The sequence below is a fragment of the Moschus berezovskii genome, chromosome 27 (assembly GCF_049115385.1).
Source record: "Moschus berezovskii isolate FMDL1 chromosome 27, NW_MosBer_1.0, whole genome shotgun sequence".
Lineage (NCBI taxonomy): Eukaryota > Metazoa > Chordata > Mammalia > Artiodactyla > Moschidae > Moschus > Moschus berezovskii.
This window is the reverse complement of record NC_142486.1, coordinates 25,448,546-25,468,539: the sequence shown is the minus strand read 5'-3', so window position 1 is coordinate 25,468,539 and position 19,994 is coordinate 25,448,546. Positions and strand designations below refer to the sequence as shown.

The following is a 19,994-nucleotide window of genomic DNA, read 5'->3' as shown; positions in this document are numbered from 1 at the left end:
TCAGTGCAATAATATATGCCAGGTGCTTTGCCAGCCAGATCTTGGTTTACTAAGAGGCAATGTAGCAAAGTGGCTAAGAGCACAGCCTCTGAAGCTGAACCAACATGGGTTCAAATCCCATTTCTGTGGCCTTGGGCATGTTACTTAATACATGCCTCAATTTCCACATCCAAAAAACAGGATGATGATAATAGTGACTACAACAGAAGCTTTAGCACTGTGCCTAGCACATGGTGAATGCTCTATAAGTCAACTCAAATTACTCTTATCTTCACAATACACCCCCAACTCCCCTTGCAGTAGAATTATCATCCCTAATTTACTGGTGAGGAGCAGGACTCAAGTTTATGCAGCTGGTAAATGGGAAATAGATGGAAAAACAGTGGAAACAGTGTCAGACTTTATTTTGGGGGGCTCCAAAATCACTGCAGATGCTGATTGCAGCCATGAAATTAAAAGACGCTTACTCCTTGGAAGGAAAGTTATGACCAACCTTGATAGCATATTAAAAAGCAGAGACATTACTTTGCCAACAAAGGTCCGTCTAGTCAAGGCTATGGTTTTTCCCGTGGTCATATATGGATGTGAGAGTTGGACTGGGAAGAAAGCTGATCGCCGAAGAATTGATGCTTTTGAACTGTGGTGTTGGAGAAGACTCTTGAGAGTCTCTTGGACTGCAAGGAGATCCAACCAGTCCATTCTAAAGGAGATCAATCCTGGGTGTTCATTGGAAGGACTGATGCTAAAGCTGAAACTGCAATACTTTGGCCACCTCATGCGATGAGTTGACTCACTGGAAAAGACTCTGATGCTAGGAAAGGTTGGGGGTGGGAGGAGAAGGGGACGACAGAGAATGAGATGGCTGGGTGGCATCACCGACTCGATGGACATGAGTTTGAGTGAACTCCGGGAGTTGGTGATGGACAGGGAGGCCTGGCGTGCTGTGATTCATGGGGTCGCGGAGAGTCGGACACGACTGAGAGACTGAACTGAACTGAACTGAAATGGTGAAGCCAGGACCATAACCAGGTCAGTCTAACTCAAAAGTTAATACTCTTTACACAACAATATTTGTTTAATTTAAAAAACACTATCAAGTTCCTTCTAAAAAGTGACAAAGATACAAAGAATAAATCACAAAAGCTGATGATATGGAGGGTCTGGCCAAGCCTTTAGCTCTACATGGATAGAATGAAGTAACCGGTGGGGGGTGGGAGGTGCCTTTGCCTGTTGACCACAGAGCTGGCTGCCTGGGTCCAAAGCTGGGGACCAGAGGGAGGCAATAATGGGCCAGCATCAGCTGGACCCAGTGCCTCCCTTTGGGATTTGTAAGAGGCAGAGACTGAGTCCAGCAGTTTTCAAAACCATCCCCCTTCCCCACCTCTATGAGCAGAGGGGAGACACTGGCCAAGTGGGGAGGGCTGGTGACTGTCCCTGCCCACCCACTCAAAATGGAGAGAGATGGCTGCCTGGAGGGTCACTTGCAAAGGTCAGGTGCCTCCTCAAGGAGGGGAGACCAGAGCCATTTTCTCCACGGGCATCTGCTTAGCCAGCGGTCTTGCTCACCTGGTTTGCACCTTCCTGCCCAGGGCAAAGGAGAATGGAGAGGGAAGGGGGAACATGGAAGACCCTACACTCGGAGCCCTCAACATGACAAGGTCAAGTGTGGTGATACTGCGGGTGCACCACGGCCCCCAGCCCTGGCCAGCCCTCAGACTCCCTGCCCATGGAGTCTCTGGATGCCAGGGTCTTCTTGAGACTGCTGCTGCTGCTGCTGCTAAGTCATCTCAGTTGTGTCCGACTCTGTGCGACTCCATAGACAGCAGCCCACCAGGCTCTGCCACCCTGGGATTCTCCAGGCAAGAACACTGGAGTGGGTTGCCATACTGAGTCACCCCTAAAACTGAGTTCCTCTGCTGAGTTTATGATTAACCTCTCTAACCTAAACTTTTACTTCCTTTCTTTTCTTGAACCTGCTCCCCTCAAGACTGTGGAGTATCAAAGAAAAGCGGGGGCTGAAACCACACAGAAGACCCTGTGTCCTTGTCTTCTGAAGTCAAAGTCTCTAGTTTTAGTCTACCAGGCCTCCTCTGAGTCTCTAAAGACTGGTTCAGAACTTGATGATTAGGAAACTGAAGATGTAGAAACAAAGAATAGCTACTGGACTTGGAAACTGGTAACAATTTAGACTATAAATCCACAGATCAAAAAAATCCCAATTCCCTGAAAGATATGTAACAGAGAAAGACTTGACACACATTCCTAAGTTGTTTTTATGGGAAGTAGACCTCTCCACCCAATAGATGGAAAAAGCTGACTGCAAGAACATAGATCCTAGACTGGTTGAAACCAGAAAGCCTGATGATGCTTGAAACTTCACCTTGATGCCAACCTATCTGAGAATCATGCACAAGCTGATTATGTACCCTGAAGCCCCCTCCTTCACAATGTCTTTAAAACTCTTTCCCTGAAATTCATTGGGAAGTTTGGGTCTATTGAGCATGAGCTGCCCATTCTTCTTGTTTGGTGTCCTGAAATAAAGGCTGTACTTTCCTTCACCACGACCTGATGTTAGTAGACTGGCTTCACTGCCTGAGGGCAAATGGACCCTAGTTTGGTTCAATAACACACTCTCCTTGGGTATATGGGTTCCTGGAAGCATCCTTCAACCTGTGTCTGTTGGGCGCTGGTGAACATATGCTCCACCACCCTCACCGCAGGGGCAATCTATACCAAGAGCCCAGGAGGATCATGGTCCAGATGCCCACAGTGGTAACTTGCCTGATAACACTGGTTTTTCCTGATAAGACCCCTCAAATAAAATACTTGCACTTAAAATCTTGGTCTCAGGGTCTACTTCTAGGGAACCCAACCTAGCCAAGAGGTGAGTCTTGTAGTGGGTAGTGAGCCCCAGAGAAGGTAGCTGGGATTGGACCATCTGACCAATGCCCATCCTCCAGGGCTGTCCTTCTAGAGAAGGGACCCCAACAGTAAGAGGCCATGGGAGACACTCCCAGGGCTAGAAGTCTACCCACTGCCAGGACCTTCCAAACAGCTGACAAGTGCCTGCCACCAGGGCCAGCTCTTGAACCCCAGCCTTCCAAGGTCCTTCAGTGGGGACATCGGTCAGAGAAGAGCCAACAAAAACAAAGAGAAAACTGTGGCCATGGTTGCAAAATAAGGAGACAATCATGCTTCTTCTCTGAAACCAGAGTCCTTTGCACTTCAAGGCCTCCAAGGGCTGTGATGAGCCAGCCTTCACTGTGCGTGAGGAGGGTGGGGTGAGAGGAGCCAGGCTCCTGCGAAGCCTCCCTGGGCACAAGTACTGCCCAACTGGCAGGAGGTAAGCCCGGGGCAACTTGCGGCCACTTTTGCTTCCCCAGGGGAAGCGCCTTCCTGAGAAGAAAGATGACAGAGGGCATCAGGCTGAGAAACATTCAAGCTGAGGGCTCCCAGGACAACCAGACCCCTCAGAATTGGTGGTAGCTGGAGCTCACACAACCAGACTTTTGTCTTTGGAGGAAGGAAGTTTGAGACGGGGTTCTGTCAGTTGTAACCAAGATATGGGGCCACATAAGAAAGTAGATTTATTTACTTCAGAGTCATGCAATTTTCCTTCCATTGCTCAACCGAAACAGAAGTCCCCATACTGATATTTCTCTTGGTTACCAAATCAGACTGTCCTTTGGCCATTTCCAAAAATCCAATCAGTTTGGTGCCCCTAAGGACGGCCACCAGCTCACTCCTTAGACTCTGGAGGCACTTAAGAGGTTCCAAGCAAACAGAACTTTTTAAAGAAAGAAGCAAGATACATACCGAGATAAAAATCTGGGTATACTTATGAGGAATACAGTCTTATCACATTCAAGTTACATTCATCAAGTTAAGTCAGTTTTGAAAGTCCTCAGCCAGGATTTTCACCTTAAATAGATTAATTTGTGTGGTCACGCATGTGGGCTTGGAGTCAGTCTCAGGTTCAAGTCCCTACCACAGCTGTGCAATTTTGGGTAAGTTTCTCAATCTCCCTGAGGCTCAGAAAAGTGAAAGTGAAAGTCACTCAGCCATGTCCAACTCTTTGTGACCCCATGGACTACACAGTCCATGGAATTCGCCAGGCCAGAATGCTGGAGTGGGTAGCCTTTCCCTTCTCCAGGGGATCTTCCCAACCCAGGGAATGAACCCAGGTCTCCTGCATTGAAGGCGGATTCTTTACCAGCTGAGCCATAAGGGAAGCCCTCCTGAGGCTCAGGGCCCCCACCTATAACATGCAGGTGCCAATGGCATCTATCTGGAGGGGTATCATAAGAGTCACACTGAGCCCAGGGTCTGGCACGTGGTGAGAACCAGAGCACAATTATTGCTACCACCTCTGACTTTTCTAAGCTCCAATACTTTGGCCACCTAATGGAACTGATTTATTGGAAAAGATCCTGATGCGAGCAAAGATTGAAGGCAGGAGGAGAAGGGGACGACAGAGGATGAGATGGTTGGATGGCATCGCCAACTCGATGGACACAAATATGAGCAAGCTCTGGGAGTTGGTGATGGACAGGGAAGCCTGGCATGCTGCAGTTCATGATGTCACAAAGAGTCAGGCATGACTGAGCAACTGAACTGAACTGAACTGAACTGACTTTTCTGCAGCAAAGGAAACACACAGAGACTTCACTCTCAAGGCCACGGGGCTCTGAGTTATAGGCATCGAAGATCTAAGAGGCGTTCCTCTGGATAAAACAAGTCTCACATTAAAGTAGTTTTCAAAACATAAATATCCAGCAGCCAGGTGTGCAAATATCACTTTTCACTAAGCACATTTCTTCTAGGCTCAAAGCAAACATTCTTCCTCAGCAGGCAATCTGGCTTTCTAATAAAAGATACCACACCCCACACGAGTCAGAATTATCTCCCAAGAATGTCTAAGAGCACGCCACCCTGAGCCTGTTCGAATGGCTCCGTAAAATACAATAGGAACACCCAGACTGGCTCATTAAACCATCACAGCAGCTGACCAGCGAGATCACACCTCAGACGTGTCTGTCCAGCTCTAATAGCCAAGCCCTTTCTGACTCCCACCAGCCACCCAAGTGCTTCCCAGAATGAGGTCCACAGTTCACCTGCATCAGAATCTCCCAGCACGTTCACTCGAGCAGGTTCAATCAAGTCTTAGGAAACTGGAACCTGGGAGGCTGAGATCTGGGAGCCCCAAGGCCAGAGCTCCTGACTGATTCTGATTGCTTGTGAAGACAACAGTGGCATCCCCTGTTTGAAAATCCCCCCTCTGCTTGAAAGCCCTCAGTAACAGCACCCCTGAAGCTGGAGTGTAAAGTCTAAGGGCTGGTTCTGGGCATCAAAGACTTTGCCTTCAAATTGTCTCCCAAGCTGGCCACTTGTCTACTCCTCTCTCTACCCGGGTCCAGCCAGCATCACCTCCTGCCTGGAAGCCCACAGCATATTAATCCTAACTGGTGTTCCCCAACATTTGCTTATGAACTTTATCAAATATAGAGAAGCTGAAATAACTACACTATGAACCTGTTTAAATACAAGACCCTAAAATGAACAGCTATTAATGTTAATTTTGCAACTAATATTTTAAAAGCATGCTGTAATTGCTTTACTGCATATCTATTGATCTTTTTTGAGTGCATTTTAAAGTAAGTTGCAGGCACTAGTGCCCTGAACCCTTCAGCAGGCATATCATTAACCAAAACGCAATGTTTATGGCTCTTTCATTTTCCAGATAAAATTTATATGCAACGAAGTGTGCAAACCTTAAGTGACAAGTTCAAAAGTGCATACACCTGTGTACCCAATGCCCCGTCACTATGAGTCCAGAAATTTCCCTTTGGCTCCTTTCCAGTCAATCCCCTTCTCTAGTCACAGCCACAGTTTCAATTTTTCACCATAGATTAATTTTGTGATTCTTGAATTTTATATATAAGCACTTCTTAAACTTTATATATATGCAAGTCAAGCTCTCTTGGGTCTGGCTTCTATTTTGCATAATGTTTGTCAGCAGGATGTTCTACTTAGCATAATGTTTGTGACATTCATCCATGCTGTGTGTGTCAATACCTGTGTGTATCTTTTTTCCTTTATTGCTGAATAATGTTCCATTATATGAATAAACAATAAATTTGTTATCCCTTACTCTGTTGATGAACATCTGGGCAATTTCTAGTTTGGGGCTATCATATGTAGAGTTTTTTTGAATGTGCATGTACAAGTTTTTGTGTAGATGTAACATTTGCATTTCTCTTCGGAGTGGCACTGCTGGTTCATGGCGTAGATTTCTGTTTAGTTTTACAAGCAACTACTAGAATTTCTTCCTGAGGGGTCACATCACATGATGCGCCCACAACACTGTCTGAGAGTTCCAGTGGCTCCATGTGCTCACCAACACTGGGTGTTGTCACTCTTTGTGATTTTAGTCACTCTGATAGGTGTGGTCTCACCAAGGTTTTAACCTGCATTTCTCTAATGGATAATGAAGTTGAGCACTTTTCCACGTGCTTTCAGTTCATTTGCATATGTCTTCTGTGAAACATCTGTTCAAAACTATTGCCCATTTAAAAGCTGAGCTTTGTCTTTTATTTATGAGTCATTGGAGTACTTTTTTATTTGGGGAATTAAGTATGGTGTCTCCCCCAGTGACAGGTCTCTCCAGGCAGCCTGGCTGGGTCACCCCTCCTTCTCAAAACACTCCAGGGCTTCTCACACCCACAGGAATAAAATCCAAGTCTTTACCTCAGCCGACAAGGTCGATGTGATGTGGCCTTTTTTCCCAGTTCAACCTCATCTCCTGATGCTCTCCCCTCACTCCCTCTCCAGCCTCACACCCTGCCTCAGGGCCTTTGCACTTTCTGTACTCACTGTTTAAATGCTCTTCCCTGAACATCCCCAGGCTCACTCCCTTGGTCCTCCCGGCTCTCTCCTTAAATGCCATCTCCTCGCCCACCTGGAACAGCTTCCCCACTCTCATCACCCGGCCACCCCTCTCCAGCCCCTAATCCAGCTTTATTTTTCCTCTTGGCAGAGACAATGCCAAGAGGCATGATGCGTTAACTCATTCGCTCACTGCCCACCTCTGTCCACTAGAACATAAGCTCCCTGAAGTCAGCGGCTTTGTTTTGCTTGCTGCAGAGAACCAGTCTAATGTCTTGGTTAGGACACATCATTTTTTAAGCCAAAGGGCCTCAGTTCTACTACTGAGCGTGGACAAATCACTTAACTTTTCTCTGCCCTAAGGGGCTGAGAGAACTTACTGAGGTCTGGGAGACCCACAGCCCAGTTTCCCCCTTTGTAAAATGAATGCTGTGAGATAAACAAGTGAGCATGCGTGGAACATTGCTTAGCTCATAGTAGACACTCAGGAGTGTAGAGTGAAATTAGAAGCCCCAGCCCCTAGAAAATGACATGCACCCAACAAATACTCATCCATAAATATATGGATGGTTTATATATGTACAATATTTTTACTGCATACTTATAATGTACAGTCTATTTATAATTTTCCTTAATTTGAGGGGCTTTCATAGCCAGAAGTTAATTTCTCTTGAGAAGAGTTTACATCCCGAGAGACGCACTGCAAGGGAAGGGGGAGTAGGTACCACATCTCCACTTGACACGAGCAAACCCTGATCCATGAGGTTACATGACACCAGTCCCAGTGGAACTAGTGAAAGGACTACAGCAAGAACTCTGGTTCCTCCTAATGCTCTGTGAGTTTCCAGCATGTCCACGGGGCCTCTGTTCTCTCCACCTCCCTCCTCCTTCCTTCCCCAAACAACACGATCTCTAGAGAAATGAAATCCTTTATCCTGAATTTTTTTTCTGACTTAAAAAAACCTTAAAGAAATAACTGTACATCCATGTTCACGGGAGCATTAATCACAATAACCAAAAGGTGGAAACAACCAAACTTCCATCAATGGATGTATGCACAAACAATATGTGATCTATCCACACAATGGAATACTACCCAGCCTTCAAAAGGAAGGAAATCCTGCCACAGGCAACGACAAGGATGAACCTTGCAAATATTATGCTAAGTGAAATAAACCAGGCTCAAATAGAAAATATTGTGTCATTCCACTTATAACAAGTAGCCAGAGTAGTCAAACAGAAAGTTGAGTGGTGGCTGCCAGGGGCTGGGGCCGGCGGGGTGCAGGGAGCTGCTGTTTAATGAAGACAGCTTTATTTTGTGAGATGAAGAGAGTTTGGATATGAATGGGTATGACAATGGATGTGTATGTACTTAATACCACTGAACTGTACCCTTAAAAATGGATAAGATGGTTAATTTTATGTTATGTGTGTTTTGTCACAATTATTAACAATTTTTTTAAAAAGAGTTGAGACTACACGGATTTCACCTCTAAATGGCCAAAGCATCAATTCACTTCAATCCACTCGGATGAGAGAATTTCTCTCGGCGTCCAGGATAACTTCATACCACATCAATCATCCCACACACTTCATATTCCTATGTCTTCATTTCCACTATCTTTTGAGCCAACCTTCTCAGTGAGGCCCACTCTGCAGTAGTTCCATTAGCTGCTGATTTCCTGAATGCCAAGATCAAAGACACACTCATGTCTTGTGTTCAAAGGCACAAAACAGCTGAGACATTCTGCCATGAGCCAGAGGATGCCTACAAGCTGGTCCTACAACCAGCAACCTATGTCTGCACGGGGTTTCCCCAGTGGAGACTGTAGGACTAACAGATACTAGGAGTCACTCTGACCCACAAACTGTGAAGTCAGGCTGAAAACGGGAAACTGCTTCCACCCCACACACAGCTGCATCCTTGGAGCACTTTGTTGAAGACAGACGCCCGCCTCCAGTGGAAATCAGCGGTGATGGCCATGTGACCGTCTGGGCGCACTATGTGTGGATTTTATTTTCTGTCTCCAATGCAGGCCTATTTTGCCTGATGTGGATTTTTGTTCAAAACCAGTATCTCCTTTACCACATTTGGAATGAAAAGCAAAGCAGCTCCCTGGAGCTCTGCCCTGTGGCCTGACCCTGACCACTGTCTCTCCCTGGAAAACCCCCCTTCCCCAACAGGCAACAGTCCAGCTCCCATCTCACCTTTTCAGGGCAGACCCTGTTCTGTCCTCCACCCTTCAACCTCCCCTTCACCACACAGCAGGCTTTCTCACCCTCGGCACTATGGACCATCTGGGGCTCAATCTTGTGTTGTGGGGTCTGTCTTGTGCATTGCTAGCAGCGTTCCTAATCTCTGCCCACCAGAACTATCCCATCCACCAAACCCCAAATTTCTCCCAGCACTGCCAAATGTCTTGGGACCAAAGTTATCCCTGTTTAGAACCACTGTTTCAAAGAAACAGAGGCTTCAGGGAGGCCCAGGGCTGCCAGGCTAAAAATCAGATTTCCCAGTCGGGTCCCCGTCAAAGACCTGTGCTCAGGGCTGGCTGGCTCCCTTGTCTAAAGGAAGAAATGTTGCAGTGAAATCCAGGATCCAGAGTCCCCTCCCAACTACACACTAGGCAGAGGTTCAGCCTCACTCAGCGGTCACCCTTACCTAGACCACTTCACAGCCTGCCTTGCAGGGTTTTCTCCTGCATCCCCTTATGGGTTGAATTGTGTCCCCCAAAGGTGACCTGACATCCTGGCCCCCAGGACCTCAGAATGAGACCTTCTTTCCAAATGTGATTAGATGAGGTCATCCTGTAACAGGGTGGCCCCTAATCCAACATGGCTGATGTCCTTATAAGAAAAGACACAGAAACACACAGAGAGAAGGCCATGGGAGGAGGGAGGCAGAGATCAGAGTGATGCAGCTGTAATCCAAGATTGCCAACAACCACCAGAAGCTGGAAAGAGGCAAGGAAGGATCCCCTCCAGGCTTCAGAGGAAGCACGGCCCCGCCAGCACCTTGATCTTGGACTCAAAACCTCCCAATTGTAAAACAATAAACTACAGGTTTAAGCCACCCAATTTGTGGGGCTTTGTCACAACAACCCTAAGGAAACTAAGCCACCTCGAAATTCTATCTCAAGCTCTGCTTCTAGACACTCCAACAGACAGCTGACGTGCCCAGTCAAAGAGCATGTACTCCAGAGCAAGCTTGAGGTGGGAGTCTAGACTCTCGCCTCGATTTCCACGAGCCTCTCATTACATGAGAAGGAAGAAGAAGGAAGAGGGGAAAGAGGGAGGGAGGGAAGAGGGAAATTCACTTGGGGGATCCTTCCATCCTCCAGTCATTCAATAAATATGACTGAGCACCATCAACTGCTCGTCACTGTTCCAGGAGCAGGGGAGAAAGAAGTGAACAAAACAGACAAGAGTCACTGCCCTCACGGGGTTCACAGACCAGCAGGGGAGACAGACCATGGAATATACAGTCTATGGGATGGTAAGTGCCGTGGAGAAAAACAAAGCAGGAGAAGGGGCCAGGCAGTGGCCAGGGTGGGGGTGCAGCGACGGATGCTCCCACGGTCCAGTCTCAGTTCAGGCAGAGAGCAGCACACCTGGGCTCCTTCTCTTTTCTGCCCCAGCCCTTCTGTGAGGTCTGAGGAGCCCACCCGGCCACTGGGCAAGGATGGAGTCCACGCCCACCCCAGTGCCAGAACGGCGACCTTCAGAACCACCACTGGCTTTGACGTCCCTCCTTCTCTGTCTCCTCCTCAACCCTTCCTCTTGCTTCCTGGGATCACCTCCTAAATTAACGACCTGCACCCACCCCCAGACCCTGGCCCCAGCTTTCAGGAGAACCGCACCAGGGCAGGCGCACCAGGAACTTTCCATTACAGCCAAGATAACACTTTAGCCAAGACCTAGAGGAGCCAACCTGTGAGGATGTCCAGATCCTCCCCGTCCAGGGCTCTGCCCTGACACGAAGAGTGGAATCTGGAATTTATTGTGTTTGGGGGGTCTTCCTCTGTCCACATAATTTTCTTGACAGTTGAAAACCTCCATATCAAATATCAAGGAGGATACATGACATGTATCCTGATTGTGTGATGGGAAGGCGAACTTAGGATTACAGCAGACACTAACTACCTTCTCCTGACCGTGATCATTCCTGCCTGCATGGATCTGCTAGCTCTTGTACATTTTTCTGCATCTGTGGATGTCATGGGTCTCTGTACCCGCCAGTGTCACAAGCCAGAATTACCAGGAAATGAACCTCTAGTGACTGACAGGAGGTGGTGTATTAACACCCCAGCTCCCTCGCCTCTTGGGAGGAAAGGCTCTTAGGCCTATGTCTGATACTGCCTCCTGGTTCCCCTAGCAGGTTTCTGCTCCAGTCACTACAGTGATGGCTGGCTTGATAACTGCATCCTTTATATGACATTCCTACCTGCTCCTGGTATTTCCTCTGGTGTCCCCTCCCTATTAAATGACTCCCTTGTCTGAAGGTCTTCTTTTTCTTGGGGACTCCAAACTAAGAGAGTGATAGCTTTGAAGATGTGTATACACACACATACAGTGTAGCAGCCCCTCCAGTCCTCATGTTTAACACGTGCATCCCAAATGTGAAGCTGGATCATCAAATCCCTGGCCAGCAGAGCTCAGCTTGAGAAGCACCTTGGTGTATTCGATGCAAAGTAATCCCATTTGCATTACAAGGATCACTGTCTGTCATCGGTGGTCCTGACCAGCCTCCAACTGGGTCTTCTTCCCCTGGACTCCCCTCACATCTTCCCACCCACAGTGAGGGCACTGCTGTCCTCCAGCCCACAGAATGCCCCAGGAAGGGACCCTAAAAGCCCACTGGGGAGAGGGCTTGGTCCATGGGTAGCTCCCCAGGCAGCCCACTGCATGTCACTGGGCTGGAAGAGGGAAGGAAGCTAATCTTACAATTCACCTGAAAAACAACCATCCATCATCCCGGTCTTCAGCCCTCATCTTATTTTTCCCAGATCAATTTCTGGAAGTCAAAATGACAAATAGCTTCATACGCTGGACAATAATTCTCCTTAGTAAGTAACCCAGCATCAGTGACAAAAAGCTCCCAGGGCAGTGCTGGTTACCTGAATCGATACATGTGATATAATTTCATAGAACTACACACACACACACGCATGCACACACACACAGAGGATGCTGGTGAAGGCACTTCCCTGGTGGTCCAGTGGCTAGGACTCTGCACTCCCAACGCAGGGGACCTGGGTTTGATCCCTGGCCAGGGAACCAGATCCCACATGCCACAACTAAAGATCCTGCATGATGCAACAAAGATTCAAGATCTTGTGTGCCACAACTAACACTCAGTGTAGCCAAATAAATAAACAAATACTAAAAAAAAAAAAAAAAACTGGTGAAAATTCCATAAGGTCTAGTTTAGCTACCAACAGCAGTTTCTTGGTATCCTAGTGTACAGAGATTATATGGGATTTTCCATCCAGGAAGCTGGATGAAGAACACACAGGACTCCCTGTACTGTTCTTGCAACTTCTTGGGAGTCAAAAAATTATTTCAAAATAAAAAGTTTTAAAAATGCAAAAAAAAAAAAGCTTAAATACTGAGATTTAAAAAATAATAATAATCGGTTTTTTACAAAGCTCCCAGCAGGTGACACTGCCAACCCACCCCTTACCTGAGAACTGGGAATCAGCGCCTTCCACCAGTGTCCGCCCTTCACCAGGTCGACCTCGCACAAAGGCACGGCCACCTTGCCGATGACGCAGTGGCGTGAGAACTTATCGAAGTCCAGCACGGTCAGGAGCAGGGTCCTCCTCTGAGCCTCCAGGAAGGGGATCTCGAAGGTGTAGCGCTCCTCGAACACGGGCTTCTGGGTCTTGCGTTTGACTCCGGTCTGCTTGGAGTTCTTCTGGTCCGGCAGGAGGCAGATCTTGACGTAGGGGTTGGAGTGCGCCATGTCCTGGCGCGCGCCGTCGTGGGAGATGGGGGGCGGCAGGTCCCTGGCCTCGATCACACGCACCGTCAGGTGGTTGTGCAGCAGGTCGTACTGCGTGCTGAAGTGCAGCATGCCCAGCTGGTACTTGGACAGGATCTCCGCGTCCGTCAGGAAGTCCACGTCGTCACTGTTGGAATCGAGGGAGTACAGGCGGGGCTCGAACTTTCTGAAGTAGTCATCCGGCGTATAGGTCCGTCTGAGCACCGAGGGCTGGATGGGCTCTTTCTTGGCGCTGAGAACACCGAACTCGATGGGCTTAATATCAATCAGTGGGGAGCTGGGTCGTCTGGACTCGAGACCTGCACACCCAGCAGAAATAAGAATTAACACCACCAAGTACTGGACTGGATCTGGGCCGATGTGTGAGATCAAGGACCTTTCTTAGATTCTCACACTGTTTGCCCTGCTTCATAATGCTCTTTCCATGTGCTCTCCACTCCTGGAAATCCTCTCATTTACTTGAGAGGAAGGGCAGCGGCCCAAACATCCCCATCTCCACGGCAGCTAATTGCCAGGCACTGCTCTAAATGCCCTGCATACATGGAGAAGGGAATGGTTACCCACTCCAGTATTCTTGCCTGGAGAATTCCACGGACAGAGAAGCCTGGTGGGCTACAGTCCATGGGGTTGCAAAGGGTCGGACGTGACTGAGCGACTAACACTTTCACACTCACAACCTTCACAAGGTATTAGCCAGTGACTATTACCTTCACTTTACAGATGAGGAAACAGAAACTCTAAGTAACTCACCAAAGGGCACACAACTAGTAGGAGGAGGAGCCAGGATCCGAGCCCCACCTGTCTGGCCCCAGGGTCTGACTCTAACCATTCCCCCATACTGCCTCCACTTTCACAGAGTGGGCTCTGGGGCCAGTGTCTGGATCAAATTCCAACCCAGCTACTTCCTCGTGAACCACATGACTTCCCTAGTAACAAGCCAAGTGACTCCAGGCACGTTTTACACACTGGGTTTTCCCATCTGTAACATGGAGTCAATCATAGCAACCCACATCAAAGATGGTGGTGAAAACTCACCGACAGATGTATGGAGAGGGCTCAGCACAGAACGTGCATGTGGTGAGAGGCACTGAAATGTAACTATTATACGCCTTCAAGGATCACATTCACAGCTCATCACTTTTGGGGTGCCTCTCCGCTCCCCATGAAGCAGAAGAGTTCACTGCTCCCAGGTTCATTGTTGCCATCTTTGCTCATCTCTCTATTCTAGCAATAACCTCATGGCCTTCTTTTCTCTTTTAAAGCACTTAATTGAGGTATGACTGACACACAAAAAGTTGTCCATATTCAATCTACACTACTTGATGGCTTTGGTGATAAGTATGCATCTGTGAATCCGTCGCCACAATCTATGCCATAAACTATCCATCACTTTCAAAAGCTTCCTCCTGCCTTCTTTATTTACTTACTTTTGTGTGTTTACTTTCATGCATTGGAGAAGGAAATGGCAACCCACTCCAGTGTTCTTGCCTGGAGAATCCCAGGGACAGAGGAGCCTGGTGGGCTGCCGTCTATGGGGTCGCACAGAGTCGGACACGACTGACGCGACTTAGCAGCAGCAGCAGCAGTGTGTTTGTTTAGAACATAAGATCTACTCTCTTAGCAAATGTTTAGGTACTCCACATAGTACTGTTAATTTTACACACTCCGTTGGAGTGGATTTCTAGAACTTACTCATCTGGCATAAGTGAAACCAACACCTGCCTGGTTCGAGCTCCCCCAGTAACCATGTCCTACTCTGCAGATGCTTAGGAGTCTAACTATGATTCCTCATGTTGTTGGGAAAATTACATAGTATTTGTTCTTTCATGGCATCTTGTTGATTGCCCAAATACCTGCCTGTTGGCTAAAACCATGAGCCCTTGCCAGTGCAAGTTTGCACCCTGATAACTGTGTGCTAAATGCGGTCATCTCTGTATACAGCTGGAAGTAAGATTTAGGAATCACCTAGACCAGCACTATTCAAGAGAAAATAAAACATGAACCAGATACAGACATACAAGGCCACAGTTCAGTTCAGTCACTCAGTCGTGTCCGACTCTTTGTGACCTCATGGCCTGCAGCACGCCAGGCTTCCCTGTCCATCACCAACTCCCGAAGCGTGCTCAAACTCATGTCCATCAAAGCCCACAAAGGTAACTTAAAATTTTCTTGTAGCCACAATTATGTGAAAGTACAAAGAAGCAGGTGAAATTAATTTTTATATTTTATTTAAACCAATATATCCAAAATATAATCATTTCAACATGTAATCAAAAGCATTTTAGTGAGACATTCTAAATTCTCTATTTTTTCATACTGGCTTCAAAATCCAGTGGGTATGTAACACCTACAGTGCATCTCAATTCAGCTGCATGCCTGTGGTGGCCGCTATATTGGACAGCGGTCTGCACAGGGCAGACAGGCCCTCTTATTCTACAGATGAAAAGATGCAGGCTACAGAAGCCAGACACCCGTTCTGTTTCACTGTTTCAAGCTCTTCAAATTTACTTCTTTCTTCTTCCCCATCCACTCCCAGAAAAGATCAGAGATCTCAATCATTTCCAGCTGAGTGGATTAGTTTCATGAATTTAAGCCTTCTCCCTCTGTTAAGTGAATTTCAGGCATCAGCTGCATGAGACAGAGGAGACACACTTGGCTAGTGACAAGAGGCTGGGAGACTGAAGGCTTTATCACCCTTTCTCTTCCCCACCCAAATCACGCCCTCTGGTCTACACGCAGGCTACAGTGTGTGTGTGTGTGCTGAGCGGCCCACTCTAGAGTGGGCCAATGGCCAAATTCAACCCAGAGATACATTCTGTTTGGGTTTAAAAGTATGGACACTTCATATAAAAACCCAGACGGCCAGTTGCTCTTTAGAAAGGTCAGGCAATACAATCCCACACAGCTACAGCTGAGTAGCAGCTGCTCCCCTTCAATAAGACACTGGCTTCCCAACTGGCCCCAGTCCCCACCCTGCCCTAGTGCCAGGCCAAGAGTCAGCTGCCATTTGTCACTCACTATGGTGCTATTTATCTCCCTCCAGCCCTTGGCACTCAGCCACTGACACAATCCACCTGGCCCCTCAAGTCACTTGAATCTGCAGGCCCTGCTGTGTAACATGACACTTGTAACTAACACTTGCCTTTCGGGGTCTGAAATGATATATGTTGACAACGTCATCAGCTGAGCCAATTCGATGAAACTTGTGATCAGGATAAACAAAAATCAGTCAAAATGATTGCTTCTGCCTGAACTTGGCAGAAATCAGGTATTTCCCTCCTCTGTCACACTGCCGTTACCTCTCTGTCATCCTGTCCCCTGGACTGTCACACCATACTCCATTCCTCACCAGAGGCGACCCTGTCCTTCACGTCTCTCCCTGGGGGTTCTGTTGAGTGCCTGGGAAGGCCAGCTCTTTCCCTTTATCCTGGGGACCCAGGTAACGGGGTTGTACTTCATGGACCCTGAGGGGCAGCTGCCTTGAGCCAGGACCCCTGACAGTCAGAGCAGAGAGGCTTACTTGAAATCCTCCGGGTCAGGCTGTATGTAGACTTAGATGTGTCTGAGGATGAGCATCTCCGATCTGGGGAGTTGGTCCGTGGGGTCAGCGGGACGTCACTGGCTGTGTGCACAGAGTCCCCATCCTTGTCACTGCTCCGGCTGGCCAACCTGTAGGAGGGACGAGGTCTCGGTGACTGTCAGAGAATTCCCCAGGGACTGGCACCTCTGTCCCGTGGGGGACAGACCAAGGCTGAAATTGCTGTCAGGCCCAGTCCATGCAACTCGGAATAATGCAAATTTGAAATAAATTCTCAAATATTGAGAATAGCCCTTAATTCTCAATAATGTCTTGCTTTTTGCACAAAATGTGATGTGAAATAAATGAATATTTCCCACTTAGAACAATCTGCCAAGAATTTGCATAATTTCAAAGCTGAGGCTGGGGTGGGGGAAGGGATATGTAAACTTATTCAGGATATTGCCACGTGGGCACCACCTGATTAAACCACGATCAGTTCAGTTCAGTCGCTCAGGCATGTCTGACTCTCTGCATCCCCATGGACTGCAGCACACCAGACCTCCCTGTCCATCACCAATTCCTGGAGTTCACTCAAACTCATGTCCATTGAGTTGGTGATGCCATCAAGATAGGACCTCTCAGTCTTCAGTCTGGAAGGAACCACGTGGCTGTTTAAATGCATTAGAACTTCTGCAAGTAGTTTTTGGTAAGAATTGTCCTGTTATTTCAACAGTCGCTGTGTCTATAACATCTTGAAAAAACATCCTGTAACAACGTCACTCAAAGGTTCTTGGGACTTTCCTGGTGGTCCAGCAGCTAAGACGCTGCGCTACAAAATGGCTCTGAGAATCAGTGATTTAAGAACATGGTTCAATGCATAGAAACACCAGTAAATAGCAGCAACCACAACTCAATGTTCTCCCAATAAAGATTAGAAAGGCTGAAAAAATAGAAAGTACACTCTTTGTGGGTTGGGGTACAAGGTAGTACTTAAGGGCTGGCTCAAGGCAAGTCCCTCTCTCTCCCTCCATCTCCCTGTCTGTAAAATGGGACAAATAATAGTACCTGCCTTACAAGGTTACTTTGAAGACTGCGCTAACATATATAAAAGGATTAGAACAGTGTTTGGTATGTTCTAGGTAGGTGCTCAATACATTTTAGCTGATGTTAACAATATTATAGCAGAGGTGGCTTTAAGACCCCCCAATATTCACACAGCTAGTGAGGATGCAGGAGTGAGGGCAAGGGGAGGGGAGAGAGCTGGCAAAGTGGTCGTGAGATTGATGCTGTTGATAACAAGCCCCTCAGCCATCACAGCCACAGACCAATACCTTCCAAGACTGCATCTCCCAAGTTGACATTTAAACCTGCGGAGAAACCAATCTTGAAAAATGTAACTTCCAAGTTCTGGGAGGTCAGACGCATCCTTTGCATGACATGAAACTGATTTGGCATTCTTCCAAAGCTAGGGTCACAGCTGGGACAAGCAGGCACATTAGGGCAATGCCCAGTGCCTCCTGCTCCTGGTCAAAAACAGGAGAACACGGCAGATGAAATGTGGGGCTGGTGGGGGGATGGAAGGGAGACAGGGTCACACTAGATCAATCTTTCTGTCCTGTAAAGGAAAGCAGCTGCATCTCCCCAGGACGGCGGCAAAAATGTGTGACGGCCACTGGGGCCCTCTACCTGCACGGCCTGTTTCCCGGCTGTCACACCTCATGACGGCCACTGCCTCCAGCTGCGAACTCCCATCAGTCTTCAAGGGTCAGCTTAAATGCCATCGCTTCCTGAAGCCTTGGCTGCCTCCTCTCAGACATAGTACCAGGGTATACCTGGGCCACCCCCGCCTCCTCTGCCACCACCAAACCTCCACACCCTCTGTCCCTTCTACCTGGAATGCTCGTCCTGTCCCATCACCTGTCTCGTTCCTCCTTATCATCCAGATCTCAGCTGCAACAGCACCTCCTCAGAGAGGACCCACCGGTCCAGTCACCTCCTCCCAGCCCGTCAGCCCTTACCCCTGCACCTTTTTCTTTGCCCCCCTCCAGCATACACCTCTTTTTCAGTGTGGCCTGCCTGCTTCTCCTCTGCATCTGACACTAAGCCAGAGGCCCAAGCGGGCAATGGCAGTGTCTTCTTTGTCCACCACTGCCCTCCTAGCATGGCACCTGGCACGTGTGGGGTGCTCTGACTTATTTTCTCAGTGAATGAATGAATACACATTTCTGGTGGCTTTTATCTGACTTATCTTGTGTCACAATCACCTGAGTGCACAACTTGTCACCCCTCCCATGCTGCTGCTGCTGCTGCTGCTAAGTCACTTCAGTCGTGTCCAACTCTGTGTGACCCCATAGAGAGCAGCCCACCAGGCTCCCCCGTCCCTGGGATTCTCCAGGCAAGAGCACTGGAGTGGGTTGCCATTTCCTTCTCCAATCCATGAAAGTGAAAAATGAAAGTGAAGTCGCTCAGTCGTGTCCGACCCTTAGCGATCCCATCGATTGCAGCCTACCAGGCTCCTCTGTCCATGGGATTTTCCAGGCAAGAGTACTGGAGTGGGGTGCCATTGCCTTCTCCAACCCCTCCCATAACAGGCTACAAATCTTAATGTTGGCATCTGATTTATTAGGATCAAAGGTAGCAGCAGCTACTTAGCACCTACTATGTGCCAGGCACTGTGCTAAATGCTCTATATGAGCCATCATTTCAGGCTTGAAACAATCCAGGAGTTAGTTGTTATGAACCACCCATACCCCTTTTACAGACAGGGAAACAGAGCCCTGGTCAGGTGGCAGGAGGGAAGGAGAATGGATCTGCATCTTTGAATGGCAGAACACCAGTGGAGTCCAGCAGTACCAGACTCCGGACTACATGTTCCACACTACCGAGCTAGGCATCCCCTAGGAGGCCTGGAAGAACCTTGCACATAGTAGGTACTCAACACATGCTTCTTGGACAAAGAAATAACCTAATTCACTCTTCAATGGGGGGGTCTTTCTGGCACTGCCACAGAAGGAGCCAGTTGGATGGTACCATGTGGTAAGTTGGTTTTCCTGACTCTCATCAGCCCAGTCCAGCCCAGGAAAGTTGCAGGTCCCACATGACAAAAGCATATGTGACAATTAATGGTGTGTCCCCTCCGATCACACAAGCAAAGACCCATCTCATCTGCCACATGCCACCCCACAGAGAGGCACATTCTGTGGTTCCTGGCTCAAATGGCACAGTGGGAATGGTACTGCAAAGCCTGTACGCTTGACATTTCTGCTCTCTGCCTGTTTGATAACATGCAATTGCCTGCTTGGTAAATAAATCTGGGGAAAGCACAAGCTGTAAATTCTCTTTCAGGAGGATTTAACCTGCCTCCTCTTTACAGATTTCTCTTAACATTTGGTATGATGTTGACTATCAAAAATGTCCTCAGTGTTATCCAGGATTCAGGGAAGACCTGGGTCATCTTGGGAAGCACACAGGTCATGTACAGCTGTTCAGACAGTACACTGCACAAGTCTAGGTGGTCTTGTTCATAATGACCACCATGTGAAGGGCGCCCCCTGAAGCTATGTGGTGAGTTGGCTGCTGGAAGTT

At 48.0% G+C, this 19,994-nt stretch overlaps 1 protein-coding gene across 2 annotated transcripts in view; it reads right to left on the bottom strand.

The window, feature by feature from the left end:
• SYT17 (synaptotagmin 17) overlaps positions 1 to 19,994 on the bottom strand; it is an 89,923-nt gene that overhangs the window by 62,108 nt on the left and 7,821 nt on the right. For both annotated transcript variants that reach the window (XM_055409568.2, XM_088833061.1), the window contains exons 4-5: positions 16,410 to 16,558; positions 12,569 to 13,188 (exon numbers count right to left, since the gene is read on the bottom strand). In XM_055409568.2, the coding sequence (XP_055265543.2) occupies positions 12,569 to 13,188; positions 16,410 to 16,558 (769 nt within the window). The remainder of the gene's footprint in view (positions 1 to 12,568; positions 13,189 to 16,409; positions 16,559 to 19,994) is intronic.